This window comes from Passer montanus, unplaced genomic scaffold, assembly GCF_014805655.1.
Source record: "Passer montanus isolate IOZ18808 unplaced genomic scaffold, ASM1480565v1 scaffold2, whole genome shotgun sequence".
NCBI lineage: Eukaryota > Metazoa > Chordata > Aves > Passeriformes > Passeridae > Passer > Passer montanus.
Window position 1 is genome coordinate 10,126,783 of NW_024366591.1, and position 13,936 is coordinate 10,140,718.

The 13,936-nt window shown below is 38.4% G+C and overlaps 1 protein-coding gene across 1 annotated transcript in view; it reads left to right on the top strand.

Annotated features, from left to right (window-relative positions):
• The window catches only part of ACTN2 (actinin alpha 2), a 66,989-nt gene extending 54,598 nt beyond the window's left edge, over nt 1-12,391 (top strand). Inside the window, exons 17-21 of the mRNA XM_039707399.1 lie at nt 365-544; nt 913-1,059; nt 8,537-8,602; nt 9,555-9,713; nt 11,079-12,391. Coding sequence (XP_039563333.1) covers nt 365-544; nt 913-1,059; nt 8,537-8,602; nt 9,555-9,713; nt 11,079-11,237 — 711 coding nt within the window. The 3' untranslated portion in view covers nt 11,238-12,391. The remainder of the gene's footprint in view (nt 1-364; nt 545-912; nt 1,060-8,536; nt 8,603-9,554; nt 9,714-11,078) is intronic.
• Nucleotides 12,392-13,936: the final 1,545 nt, after the last annotated feature.

The window sequence follows — 13,936 nt, forward strand, 5'->3', positions numbered from 1 at the left end:
AACTATTTAGCACCTGTTAAGATTATTCTTAAAACTTTGTACAAGTGGTATCCTGATAGTGATCAGGAGATCCAGCTTTGAAAAATCAATCACTAACCAGTTACTGTTTAGCTTCTGCTTTTTGTAGAAAAGATACCAGGTTCACTGGGGTCTCAATACTAATTCCAGATTTAAATATGACACATTTCTTTTGAAATGTATTTTCTATAGTAAAGTTTCTCATCTCCACTGTATGAAGGTGTTACTGCTGTTGCTTCTTAGTATAATAATACAACATATTTATGTGAACATTGGTTAAATTAGCACATCTGAGGCTTAAATTTTGTGGGACCGGGGGGGGTGTCTTTTTTTTTTATTTTGACAGGAAATTGCCCGCAGTTCTATTGAAATGACAGGGCCTTTGGAGGACCAGATGAATCAGCTGAAGCAATATGAGCACAATATCATTAATTATAAACACAATATTGACAAACTGGAAGGAGATCATCAGCTTATACAAGAAGCCCTGGTGTTTGACAACAAGCACACCAACTATACCATGGAGGTAGCCATCTACTCCCTTTTATACTTATTAGTTTATTCTGTCCTCTTGTGCCATGTAACTACCTTCCCTGACTTAAAGGGACTCCCACAGAAGATGGAATTTGGCAGGCTTTCTGGCAATCTCACAAGACTTGTTTTATTTTCATTTATTTTCACTTTTTAGTGCGGAAGTAGCCACTTAGAAACCAGTTTCATATTTTTCTGAAGGCCATTTTTGTTTTGAGTGATCTTTGGTCATAATACAGAGTTAGTGGTATGGAAAAAGTATCACATTAATATTTAGACCTGATTTCTTTCTTACTCTACTTTTTATACTCTTAAAAGAATATTTTTTGCTTCTGTAATAACTCAGTATTTTCTTTCTCATAGCACATCCGTGTTGGATGGGAGCTCCTGCTTACCACCATCGCTCGAACTATCAATGAGGTTGAGACTCAGATCCTCACAAGAGATGCCAAGGGTATCACTCAGGAACAAATGAATGACTTCAGAGCATCATTCAATCACTTTGACAGGGTACAGTACTCCTGCTTTTTCTCAGCTAGCAATATTTATTCTTCCCAAAAGCAAGTTTCTTGGCATTCCAAACAAAAGCCTTTTAAAAAATCTGAATATGTGCTAGCAATGGGCTCTTTTTAAAGGAGAAAAAAAGATGAGTTAATAAAGAATTTATAGCCTTACAAAGTCATGTGATGATGGCTTGGGCTGGAAGGGAATTCAAAGATCATCTAATTCAACTCTCCCCACCTTGGGCAGGGATGCCATCCACTAGATCATATTGCCCAGGGCTCCCCACAGCCTAGTAGCATTGTGCACATAAATTAAAGATTATTTTTTGCTTTTTAAATGTAATGCAGAATTATAGCTCTGCTAATATGATTTAGTATTTGTTCAAATAATAAGCAGAACTGCATAAATCTGTGTGTTTTGGAAAATAACACGACCCTTTTATTTTAAGACTGTACAGCATGTTCTAAGTACTTGCTGTTGTTTCCATCTCATTAAATTTAGCTGTAATCTATATCACAGAGCTTTTTTCCCCCCTTTGAATCCCAACTTGTCTCCCTAGAAATGTATTTTTAGGGAATATAGTTGGGACACTTACAGCTGTCCAGGAATATCCTTTATTTTTCTGGCTGTATGTGGGAAATAAGAGGCTGTTACTTTTTTTAGTTATCTAAATATGGATGAATAAAAAAGTAGGAAGGAAAACAGTACTGTAAAGAAACTTAACTCACTTCTGTGAGTTATGCAGTATTCATGGACAGAGTGTTATAAAGATAACTATTAATACACACAATAGCAAAATATATGCAGATAGGGATCTGATATTTGCAGTTGGAGAACAATCTGAACGTGAGTTAGTTCTGATGGCTCTGTTCTCATATGAACCCACCTTTAAAACCAAGTTCACAGTTCAAATACTGAAAAAACTTATCATAAAGCAGCACCAGTCTGTCAAGTCAGTCCTTCAAATCATTTCAGGCTACAGCAAAATGCCACTTTCTTTTCACTAAGATCCTGTTTGTCCAGCTCAACTCAAATTGGTTGCCCATATGTGCACATTCATTTGGTATGGAATGGATGCTGATAGTCAGTTTACTAAATCTTCTTTAGAATACCCCTAACTGTTCAGGAGGAAGACCAGAATTACCAAACCTCTACTTGCTGAAGAAACATACAAGCATAGGGAAATGTAGCTACACAGAACTAGGAATGGATTTTATGGAAAAATCTTAATGCAATTCTGGTACAGCATAATTCTTTTTTGTATTTTCTAATGAAGCAGAAGATAACATCACAAAAGCAGAGATGGTTTTCCTGGGGTGGAAGGAAGTAGCATACCAAATGGCTTTCCCAATGCACTGGAGCAGATAATTGAGCAATTAGAGCTATTAAAAGCAAAGTATCAGGCCTGGATAAATTACATGCCTGTACTTGAGAGACTTCTCTAAGGGAAACCAAGGTCTTTGCACAAAGATTTGACAGTTCCCTAAAGATAAGGAGGCAAAGTGACTGAATCCAAGTCTGTTTTATACTGGATGGCCATTTCTAGCATCCCTGTACCTTTGTAGTTCATAGGTGAGTTCTCTGTCCCGCTGGCAGCAAGGCTGGCTCAGTGGCTGAGGAATATTACAGTCAGCTCCTGGTGCCTCAGGCTGCTTGAAAGGACAAGCTAAATCCTACGCCAACCAGCCCTACTGTTACAGATTTTCAGGCTTTGCAGATGCAGTAAGACACTGGAATACCAAAGCATAAGACAGAGCAAGGCCTTAGGAAAGGTTGTATGACCTGGAAGAAGGGGGTTGTGTCACACAGCTGCTAGCACACTGGAGATGGGCTACAACGATAATGTCTAACACAAAATTGCTTCCCTGCTCTTAGATTCTTACCTGTCCCTGACTGTCTCTTTCCTCAGGCTATGATGGGTCATGGCTTTAGGCTGTGTGCCTTCTGTCCTGGCTCCTGTTGCAGGAAGCCTGAATGGCCAGGTCAGAAGCAGACAGATGTTTCATCTATCATACATCCTCATCTGTTTCTGTGGCCTCAACAACCTGGGCCTGGTCTGCAAGTTTAGCTGTAGACCCTGCCTTTCCCCATGACAGATATAATCCAATGGTTTAAAAAGAGGGGTCTGGAAGGATCACATAAGGAAAGCACCATTTTACGAATGCCCTCTTTAGTATAGCCCATCCCTCAGGATCAAACATGGGAAACTAGTCTAGGTGGACTTTTGCACTGACAGAGTTAATTTCTCTGTAGCGTAATGCAATTTAAAGAAAGGAAGAAGGTAAGATCTAAAATGACTCAACCATTAAGCCAGGCTTTATGCAGGGAACAGATAGTAGAAACACTGATAAAAGAGAAGTTTATAAGGATTGGATTACACTGTTACTTAATGGACAGATGTAACTCAGTCCACACAGGCTAGAAGGAGACTTTGAACAAACATGTTGGAGAAAGACAGGCTTGTCCTTGCACATTTGAATATTTAGTGCTGGTGAATGAAGGCAACTTAGGGAGTTACTTCAGTGTACATAAAATAATGAAGACTTTATATTTGTTCATCTTTAGATAGAGAAGGCAGTAATGCATTATTTTATGGTTTTGATTTCCTTAAATAGAAATGAAGATAAAACTGGATTATCTGAACATAAGCACTACCATGAAAAATCTTCATGTTAGATGGAATTAACAATATATGTAAAATTTTTGTGGCACTTAGCAGCATTTCTGAATGCTTGACATAGTTTAAAAATACACTTGAAGGATTGGATTGCTGTTCACCATGATGAATAGACAGAAAGGATCCCAAAAATTAATACTGTCACTGACAAGGAGGCTTTAAATATCTAAGTACAACAGAATAATTTATGCATGGTATAGCTTTGACTTGTGTGGCATTTTTCACATTTAAGACATTTCTTACTGTCTGACAGTGTGTGTTGGGGATGTCAGCAAAGTACTAATATGCCATTCCTTTCCCCATTTTAAAGTATGTATTTTGGTATACATAAATCTAACAACTCTTTTTAGGGTGCTTCTAGAAACAACTTCTTTTGCTTATGACTCTGAGAAAGGAACCCCTGTCTTCCTCCTTGGGAAGAATATTAAAAAAAAAAAATTCTCACAGTGAATGTGAGAATTACAAGGGCAGGAAGAGTTGTGTTCCTTTCAGTGCATTCTGAGAAAGGAACCCCTTTCTTCCTCCTTGGGAAGAATATAAAAAAAAATTCTCACAGTGAATGTGAGAATTACAAGGGCAGGAAGAGTTGTGTTCCTTTCAGTGCATCCCCAGCAGAGATGTGCTGGCACAGAGAGCTTTACAAGTCACCCTTGAAAAGGCAAGTGGCAACCATGCTCTTTCCCCTGCCTATGGGGGTAAGAGCCCTCTTGGCTCTTGTGTTCCTGGCAGGCATGTACACATGCTGGTGTCCCAGGGGTTATTCCTGAGGGTGCTGATGCTTACCCTTGCTTACCACTGCTGCCCCACTCCTTGCTAGAAATTGTGCCTGAAGGCACAGTCTAGTTGTAGTTATAAATATAAATCTTTAGCATTGCTGCTATATTTCCTTCCTTAATGTGACTGCATGGAGAAAAAAAGAGAAAGTGGGACACAATGTCTGAATCACAGAAGCGGTTTAGAAGTGTTCAAAATGGTGCATAGCTGAATAATGGTATGCAGCCAAATCAGGATACCACACATATAGGTTGTCAGTCACTGGTTTTGACATCTCTTTATGCAGGGATTCCTTTTTCAGATTCAGTATATTTAGTAAATTCTAAATAAGATTGCAAAGTACGTGATGAAATATCTGCAGCTGCTCTGCCTGTACTATTTTAATGGCTGCTAATACATTCTACTATTGATTTTTCTGCAGACTACAGATTTCAAGTAGGAGCTCTGCATGCAGAAAAATAGCATCGTGCCACCCTGTATTTTGCTAACAGAAAAACAACAGCTCTCTATTAAAGGAGTCATATGTTCAGGCTTATGCAGGTCGATTAGCATTCAGAAAAATTAAGGACATATTTAAGAATGGATTAGTTTGACTCAGAAGTTCACTTGGTTTGTTTAAGGTCACATATAAATCACAAGGAGAAGGGAAAAGATTTCTGGGGACTAATAATGAAACATAAAGGAGATTTTAGTGTTTTTCTTTGTATTGGCAGGAAAATATAAACAAGGCAAAGCTATTTATATTTGTTAAAAGATTAATTTCAGCTCCTAATGTTGGTCTGCAAACAATAAAAGTAAATATCAAGAACCATTTCCAATTGAGAAAGCCTTCACATGGGCTTGATCTATGCCTTAATTGCAAAATGCTATTGAATTCCATGAAACTCTGATATACTTCAAAGATGCTTTTTTTAGGCAACATATGATGAAGATTTGAAAATTTCACTACAAGAATGTGAAAACCTGCTATAGCACTTGGCACTACTACTTGGACCCTCAGTAGGGAGTCCCACTTAACCATATGACTGTTCTGAGCTGCAGCACAACCACTTCACTTCTCTCCTAAAGAAAATGGTATCTTGGAGCAGGTGCCAGCCCCTCACTGCCATCTGCCCTTCACTGCCTCAGCTCCTGCTGCTGTGTGTGCCTGGTGGGGCAGCTCCTGCACACACTGCCCACCCAGCCCCCGTGGAGTGGGGTGGCAGCTGGTGATCCTCCCCCAACACTGGCTAGAGGAGATTGAGGGGCAGGATTTGTCTCTTAGCTCCCATTTTTGTATCATTTTGTTTGCAGACACACAGAAGTATCTTCAGCTTTAGAAATGAGGTAAAGTTAATAACTGGTGGGACCTGCCATAGCCTGTCTACATGACAGCTTTTGAAAGTTTCAAACCAGCCTAGATTAACATTTTGAGAATGATAAAATAAGCCATTTTGAATGCTTTATAGCAGGAATCATCTATAAAATGGAAATATTAAAGGATAGAAACCACTGTGATTATGGCATTTAACTAAATGCTGCTCCAGATTTGTAACTTTGCTTTTTTTGTCTTCATTGACTTCCCACTGTTATTTTTCATCTTTCTTTTATGGGGCTGGAGGATGTTGATGTAGAGGGAGTCAATAACAGCATGATATTTTAAAAATGCATGGTGTTATTAACTTACTAAAGCACCACTTCATCCTATTAGTATATTAAATAAGCCCAATGCATTTGTTAAACTCGTATAATTTTACCTATCCATAGCTATATAGAAATGTTGAAAAATAAATTATTCATCTAGCAGGCAAGTATGTAGCAGACAGAAAACCTTGGATCTTCTCCAAACTGTCTGTAAAATCAATAAGCATAATAATTTTTCATCTTGGAATATCTCCTTAATTGTACTTATGTTAACTCACTCTAAAGTACCCCTCTGATAGGACACATTTTGTATGAACAAGAAGAAAAAGAGAAGCCAGTCTGGTTTTAAGAAGTTAGTGTGACTTCTTCTGCAAAATAGAAAAATATATTGGTTCAAAACAGCGTTCCAGTTTGATGTGGTTTTACTAGGAACCATTTAACCTGGAATTCAATGGCGCTTTTTAAAAGTCAGTTTTCAAAGCAAAACCTGACTATATATATTGTTAAAGAAGACAGATAACTGAAAATAAGTTGTCAATTATAAATTTATTTTGTACTTGTCTCCTTTGAGCTATGCATATTACATTAAGTAGTATTACCAGATCAAGAATGAAGTAACAGTAATTGAGTGGGGAAAACATGTTTTGCCCAGGTTCAGTGATATTTTTATTGCATCTCACATACACTGAATCACAGGATTGCTGGGTTGAAAGAGACCTTCAAGATCATCAAGTCCAACCTATTCCCTGACACCTCAATTAAACCACTGCACTGAGTGCCACATCCAGTGTTTTTTTAAACACATCCAGGGATGGTGACTCCACCACCTCCCCGGGCAGACCATTCCAGTACTTCCAGTATACTGCATGACAATAGAAAAGGAAGGAAGAAAATGGAAGTTCATAGAATGAAATCTGCCTTGTAAGCAAAGGTATTTGAAAAAAAAAGATGGAAGGTAACAGAGTTTTAACTCTGTAGTTCAAGTGAGGACCCTCTTCTACTAAGAAAAAGTCGAAAGTATGAAACTGCAAAAACTGCACACTTTTTAGGTACTTCATTGCATATGTTGACATTACATTTCCATGAAATTCTGGAAGAATGTGATAACTAATTTGTGAATGGAAGCTTCTTTACTAACCAACTAACCTGATCTGTGACTTTTCTTTCCTTTCCCCTTCCCAAATGCATGACCTTTGATGGGATACTAGGACGAATCTGACAATCTACAGTCTGATGAATTTAAAGCCTGCCTCATCAGTCTAGGACAGGTTGGAAATGACTTGCAGGTAGAGGAAACTAAAATAATTCTATTTTCAGATGTAAAAATAGCCAAAAAGATTGCATGTTTAAACTCCAGTCTGTTGGTCATAATGCTTTGAAAAGATCCTGCCTCTGGGAAGACAACTGGTTTAGATGGACTCTCAGCATCACTTTGGGCTGTATTTTTGCATTTTTCAAAGATTTTTTCAGTTTGTTTGTTTTACCTGGTTTGAGATATTTTATTTGCGTACTACTAGATAGCTAGGAGAGCTCTTAAGATTCTTGCACTCAGACTTTTGTCAATTTTCCTTTCCTCAGACTCAATACAAGTTCTCTTATGCTTTTCTAATATAGGATGACACAATTCTCTCCAAGCCACTACAATCTATCACAGCACAGAGGAAAGATTTATTTACGTTCTTACTTTCATGCCATTTTGTGTTTACTCAGCTTCAAGTCTAGAATGTTGCAGATACGTTATTGCCTGGAAAATGAGCAACCTCATTTCATACAAGGTCTTCAACTGATCTCCTTCTAAGTCTTGCAGGTCTCATCCTTTAAGCCAGTATGCATATCTCTGCTGTATTCAGGGTCTTGACAGCCTGCAGTGAGAAGGAAAATCCCTGTACTTATTTCCCATATATCAGCAGACTGCTCTCATAATGTATTTACTTTGGCCTTGGAATGAAGTATTTCATTGTTTTTCACTGTACTTTTGGCTGCTAGAGATTCCACACAGAACATTTCAAAGATATTTCATATCAGGGAGGCAGCTTGAGCATCTAATGAGTTTGACTAATTTAGTAACAAATATTTCTCCTTGCTCTTCTCTTTGTCTTCTCTGGTTGTGTTCTCTGTATTCTTGTCCCATTCATCTCCTCTTCTCCCTTATCTCTCCCCTGACTTTTCCTGATGTTACTTTTGTTTTGTGGTGAAAACGTCTCTTTCCTGTGTGTAATATGTTAGTTACTTCTTCCTCTTTTTTTAAAACTGATGATGGTTCTGGTGACCTGATCGGGCAACATCAATGAATACTGTTCATGCACTGGATCCAATATGCCAATGGTCCAAACTCGTCATCTCTCTGGAAATTACCTTGGATTCTTCAAACCCTCCCTTCTATATTCCTTACGTTGTTTTGGTCAATAGAGGAAGAATGGATTGATGGACCATGATGATTTCAGAGCTTGCTTAATTTCAATGGGTTATGATTTGGTACGAGCTTTAAGAAAAAATGTCAGCTGATTCTGCTTGCAGCTAAAACGTTAACCACAGCAATACTAAAGCTTATCTAAATAGAGAGGATACTAATGTCATTCACACTAGAGATAGTACTTTCTTTGCTTTTTCTTTGTGTTCAAATGTTAAAAGGGAGGTTAAAAGTAAAACAAGACACTCGAAAACCATATTCTATGGTGAACCGCATTGCTCTTTGAATTAATGAAACTTTAAAAACTGAAATTAACAGTTATTAAACTGATGTTTGTGTAAATTTCTCGTTTCCTACCTGCATGATGAAGAATGAGTTTGATACTGTTTAATTTTTTGTAAACTTGCCTTGGGGGTTGCATTTTCCTTGCTTCAATTATTTATTCCAAAAATTTTCTCTGAAATCCACCTTTTTTATGGAAAAGAAAGAGATTATCCTTAGTTAGGCTGTCCTGTATTTGGCATGAAATTTTAACAATTGTTTCCCTTCTTGGTTCTGTGGGACTACCCTGCTTGTTGGGCTATTATTTTACTTCCCTGCATGGTACCTAAATTACATTGGTTTTATGATGAGATGGAAAATGAAGTGTTAAGATAGAGCAAGCTAAACAGGGAGAGGACATTTAATTGAAAGATACATATTATGTATTTAGGACAAAGGATACACTTCTAAGATAGAGCAAGCTAAACAGGGAGAGAAGATGGTGACATTTAATTGAAAGATACATATTATGTATTTAGGACAAAGGATACACTTTCCAAAAGCATGGTCCTTTTTACAGAAGCGGGGTGGGCATTTCAGGTGCAGATTTCATCGGCTTTGATTGTTGATGTTCTCGAGTCAGGAAGATGTTTTATAAGCTCTATAGCCAGTGGTTCCGACTGGTTCATGAGAGTCTTGGGCTGCTGGAGATCAGTATTATGGTGACCATTTTCTTTGTTTTGGATTTTGTGAAAGGGTGAAGCTGAGTTTGCCCGAATCATGTCTCTGGTTGACCCCAACGGGCAAGGAACCGTCACTTTCCAGTCCTTCATCGACTTCATGACCAGAGAAACGGCAGACACTGACACGGCTGAGCAAGTGATAGCTTCCTTCAGAATCCTGGCTTCAGATAAGGTCAGTCACCATGCTGCTGCTGCTGCAAGGATTCAGTTGCTCTTCTGTTTGGCCCTTCTTGTTACAAGTCTTTTAGTAATAGCAAAGCTTTGTTTGCAGTTTGTCAGATTTCAGAGAAAGCATGTACATTTTCTTCTTGTTTGGAACCAAGGCTCTTACCTGAAATGGGTGCAGAATATGAGGCTTTGTCTGCGTATCCTCATATCATAGAGAGCCAACATAAAATTAGGCATCGTAGAAAAGACTTAGATGGTTGATCTGTATAATGGATATATTGTACATCAGGTTATTTCCACACCACAGCTTTGACTAGTGTGGAACTCGTTCTGCCATTCATGCTGTTGTCTAGATGTTTCAATGCAAAGTTTGGCCCTCTGGAACATAGCCTAGATCAGGCGCACAAGGCTACGCCTGGTTGTGAGCCATGTTGTGACTGGACAGCTCACTCAGTAGGATGATGCAATGTGCTATATCCATATCCTAGCAGAAGCAGCAGGAAGAGGCCTCCTGTAGTTACTGGGTTTGTAGAGGAAGCTCCTTAATTTGGCATACTTTTGTCCCCACTGCCAGATGCACATCTGACTGAGTGGTGTTTGTAGATGCAAGGGAGTATAATGACAACACAAGAGCTTCTGGAGGAGTCAGAGCCATAAACAGTGCTGCCACAAAACCAATCCTGTGCTGTGGAGAAAGGAGAGATCACAGCAGTACAGGTCTATTTGCCCAAGCTCGCTCTATTGATTTTCTCATTCCAGCTGCTTGTATTGATTTTGTGATCTCAGTTAATGTGGACCACATTTTAAATTCCAGACATGTTCTCAGTAGAAATTCATGTGGAAGATGGTCTCAGGAAAAAGTGTTTTTCATTAGATTGCTATTCTAAGCAATGTCAAGTCTGTTAACAGAGGCTATCCCTCATGTCATAAATGCAAACCATTACAAATAATAATGCATCTTTCTTTACACATATATTAGAACTTTGAAACAACAAGATCTAGCTGCATCTGTCCTGTCACTGCAGAAGGGGCAGTAGTGCACTGCAGAGATACTGACGCCAGGGATAAGCTGTATCTGTAGCAGTCTGCCCATGGCTGCACAGTGCTTGGTAGCTAACATATACAGTCACATATCCTGCGATTGCATTTTGACCTAATCAGTTTGTTGGTGGAATTTCCCCCTTCAACTTATAATTTGTGATGGAATTTACAGAGGAAAATATTTTGTCTCAGAAAAATAGGCAAGATGCCCAAATTTATTAGTCACAGTTACAGAAAATAAATATAATAAATATAAATAATATATAAAATAGATTTTGTGTTTTTGAAGAACACGTACTGAATCTGTCAATCCTTTTCCCCCTCCCAGCCTTATATCCTGGCAGATGAGTTGCGTCGAGAGCTGCCTCCCGAGCAGGCTCAGTACTGCATCAAGAGAATGCCTCCGTACACCGGCCCGGGCTCTGTTCCTGGGGCTCTGGATTACACCTCTTTTTCATCAGCACTGTATGGAGAGAGTGACCTCTGATTCAGTAATTGGCTGTATTCATGGTAGACACTATAAATACCCACCTTATTGCCCAGATTGCTTCTCAAAAGCTTTGACAAGCTGATTTAAAAACAAAATTTACAAATACAGTAGGTACCGTCAGTGTAAAGTGCTAGTAACTGAATTAACCGGTGTATATTAAAGTGTGCAGCACGCTAGATACCTGCCTTGTTGGTTTTAGGTTGTCTGTCCTATGCAATGCTAGAAAATCTATTAAAAATTGAAAGATATTAACTTTGGAAAAATATATTCAGAAAACAGAATGTAAAACCTAAAAATGTTGAAACTTGCAAAATATTTCTCCATTTTCAAAATGTTTCAATGCCATATGCGCTTCTTTTACGATGTTCATAAAACTATGTTAGAAGTTATGCTTTTTTTCTTTCACAGAGCAATATTACTTTCCTCTCATGATTTCTGATTTTGTATGCTCCTGTTGGTGGAATTGAATAAAATACTAAAATGCAGATTTTCAGGGAAGAAATGTAACAACCACATACATGACTTAATTACAAAAATAATCCAGAATGCTATGCTTTTGTCTCAAAGAGTTGTAATATAAGGGGGAAAAGCTGATTAAAGTGCAGTTTTAGAGTTCTGTAAGCAGTTCTTTTCTTTTAGGCCTTTAACTTTTACAGCTGAGGGAATATAACTTTTATAATCAGAAATAATAAGGAAGCTAATTTCATGTGAACTGTTTTGTTATGAAACCCTCATTCTTGTCTATGTTGGACAGTCTTTGTTTCTCAGTATAAGAATGCATTATTATATGTATTAGTGGGCAACATTCATCTCTATCCTGCATAAAGCAAACTCCCAGCTGAGCAAATGTAGTATGGTTGTCTTGCAGCTTTAACTGTTCAGTGCTCAAAATTCAGTTTGTCCTGAGTTCTGCTGCGTCGCAGGCAGTCTGTCTGTCCCCGGCTCCTGTGCACTAGACGTTTACTGTTTTTTCCATCTTGAGAAATGACAGAGAATAAAAGCAGTAACTTTTTTACTTGAATCCTACCGACACTGAGGAAATGCAATGTCATCAAACGAAACCATTTACAAATGGTGACGTGAGCTGTGCAGCCCAGTGCTATCAAAGCAATGATGTGCCTATTAAATAAAGTCTGCTTTTCAAAACTTCATGAGACTCTGTTGTTGGCAATTAACCTAGTGACTCCCTCTATGAACTGGAAACATTTCTGAACATCAAAGGAGTTTTCAGGTGCAAAAAGCTCAAAGTCTGTCACACATTTCAGTACATTGTACCTGCATGAACAACAGTCTCTGTGTGCTGCAGAGACAGGTCTGGTTTCATGAAGAGAGATGGAGCTCAGAATGAGTTGGAGATTTTCCATTTAGGTCACCTGAGCACAGATGTCCATAACTTGTTAGACTCCAAACTTATATTGATTTCAGTGGGAGGTAGGCACTCCTGCTTTTGAGGACATTGGCCTTAACTTTTCTGTATGTCACTTTTTCCTCGTGCAAAAAAGCAGATGTGAAGTACGCAATGGTGCTTTTTCTGGCCATTGTTTGGAAATGTATGGATGGCAAGCATTAAAATCCTGTGTGTGATTTCAATCCTAAAACAGGCACCCTGAAGGTTAAGGTGGGTGGAGTGGGAGCATTTTAAAACAATGCCAGAGGAGACAGACAGTGACCAAATACCTCTTCCTCCTCCCTTGTGTACAAAGGCCAGCAAAGGACTTGCTAGGGCTAGGATCTCATCTCCTACAGTGCACGTGGAGCCTTGCACACAGCCAGAAGCTGCTACTGCCACTGCTGATAATGACATGGTGCCATCTTCTGTGATCTGTACAAGCTCAGTCAAGAAGCTCTGCCTTAAAGCAAAGCCATCTCCAGCTAAATGACTGCTGGTCAAGCTGAATCCTATTAAAAATAAATCTATGTATCTCTCATTGTCATGGTTTAATGCAACTGGAAGAATAAAACATTGCACTTCTGAATGTGGCACAAAAGCAAAATGTAAGTGCTGCAGGGAGGATTATGCAAAAAAAATTGGCACAAAGACAGTTTCTATCTGACACCTCTGTCAGGTTTATGTTCTCTATCCACTAATTTTTATATTGTGATATTATTCTTGTTTCTGATAGTATGGAAGGGACTTCTAAGCTCCTCCTTTAGCTGTGTTCTGTTGATCAAAGCATGTGAGAGATAATGTTATCAGCAGCAGGAGAAAAAACTTTTGCAAAGTAATTTTTCCAATCTTATATCAAATTTCTAAAGCAGAATGAACAGAACCAGTAGCTGAGAACTGCAGGGATTAATTATCCATTCACACTTGCCTAAAAATGTTATACCATAATTATTACTTTAACACGTCTTTTGTGTAAAATGAAGATATATAGTAAAATGTTTTCTCTCAGGATCAATATAAGTAAACTGCATTATTTTACCCTAGAGAGGGTAATCCTCAAGGTCCTTTAAAATGTTCTGTGATCATGTTCAGGGGCTGTGGGTTTTACAGAGATTTTCTTTTCCTCTAAGGCTCTGTTTTAAGTAGGTGGCATTTGTATATTTCTGCAGGATCATTTTTCCCACTGGGGATCAACACACTAATGTTTTCTGTCCACATAATTCTGGCAGCAAACTAGTTTTACTATGAAAAAAGTACAGTAGCTGAGTCAAGGGTAATGAATGTGTCAATCACAGAGGCCATTTCAAGG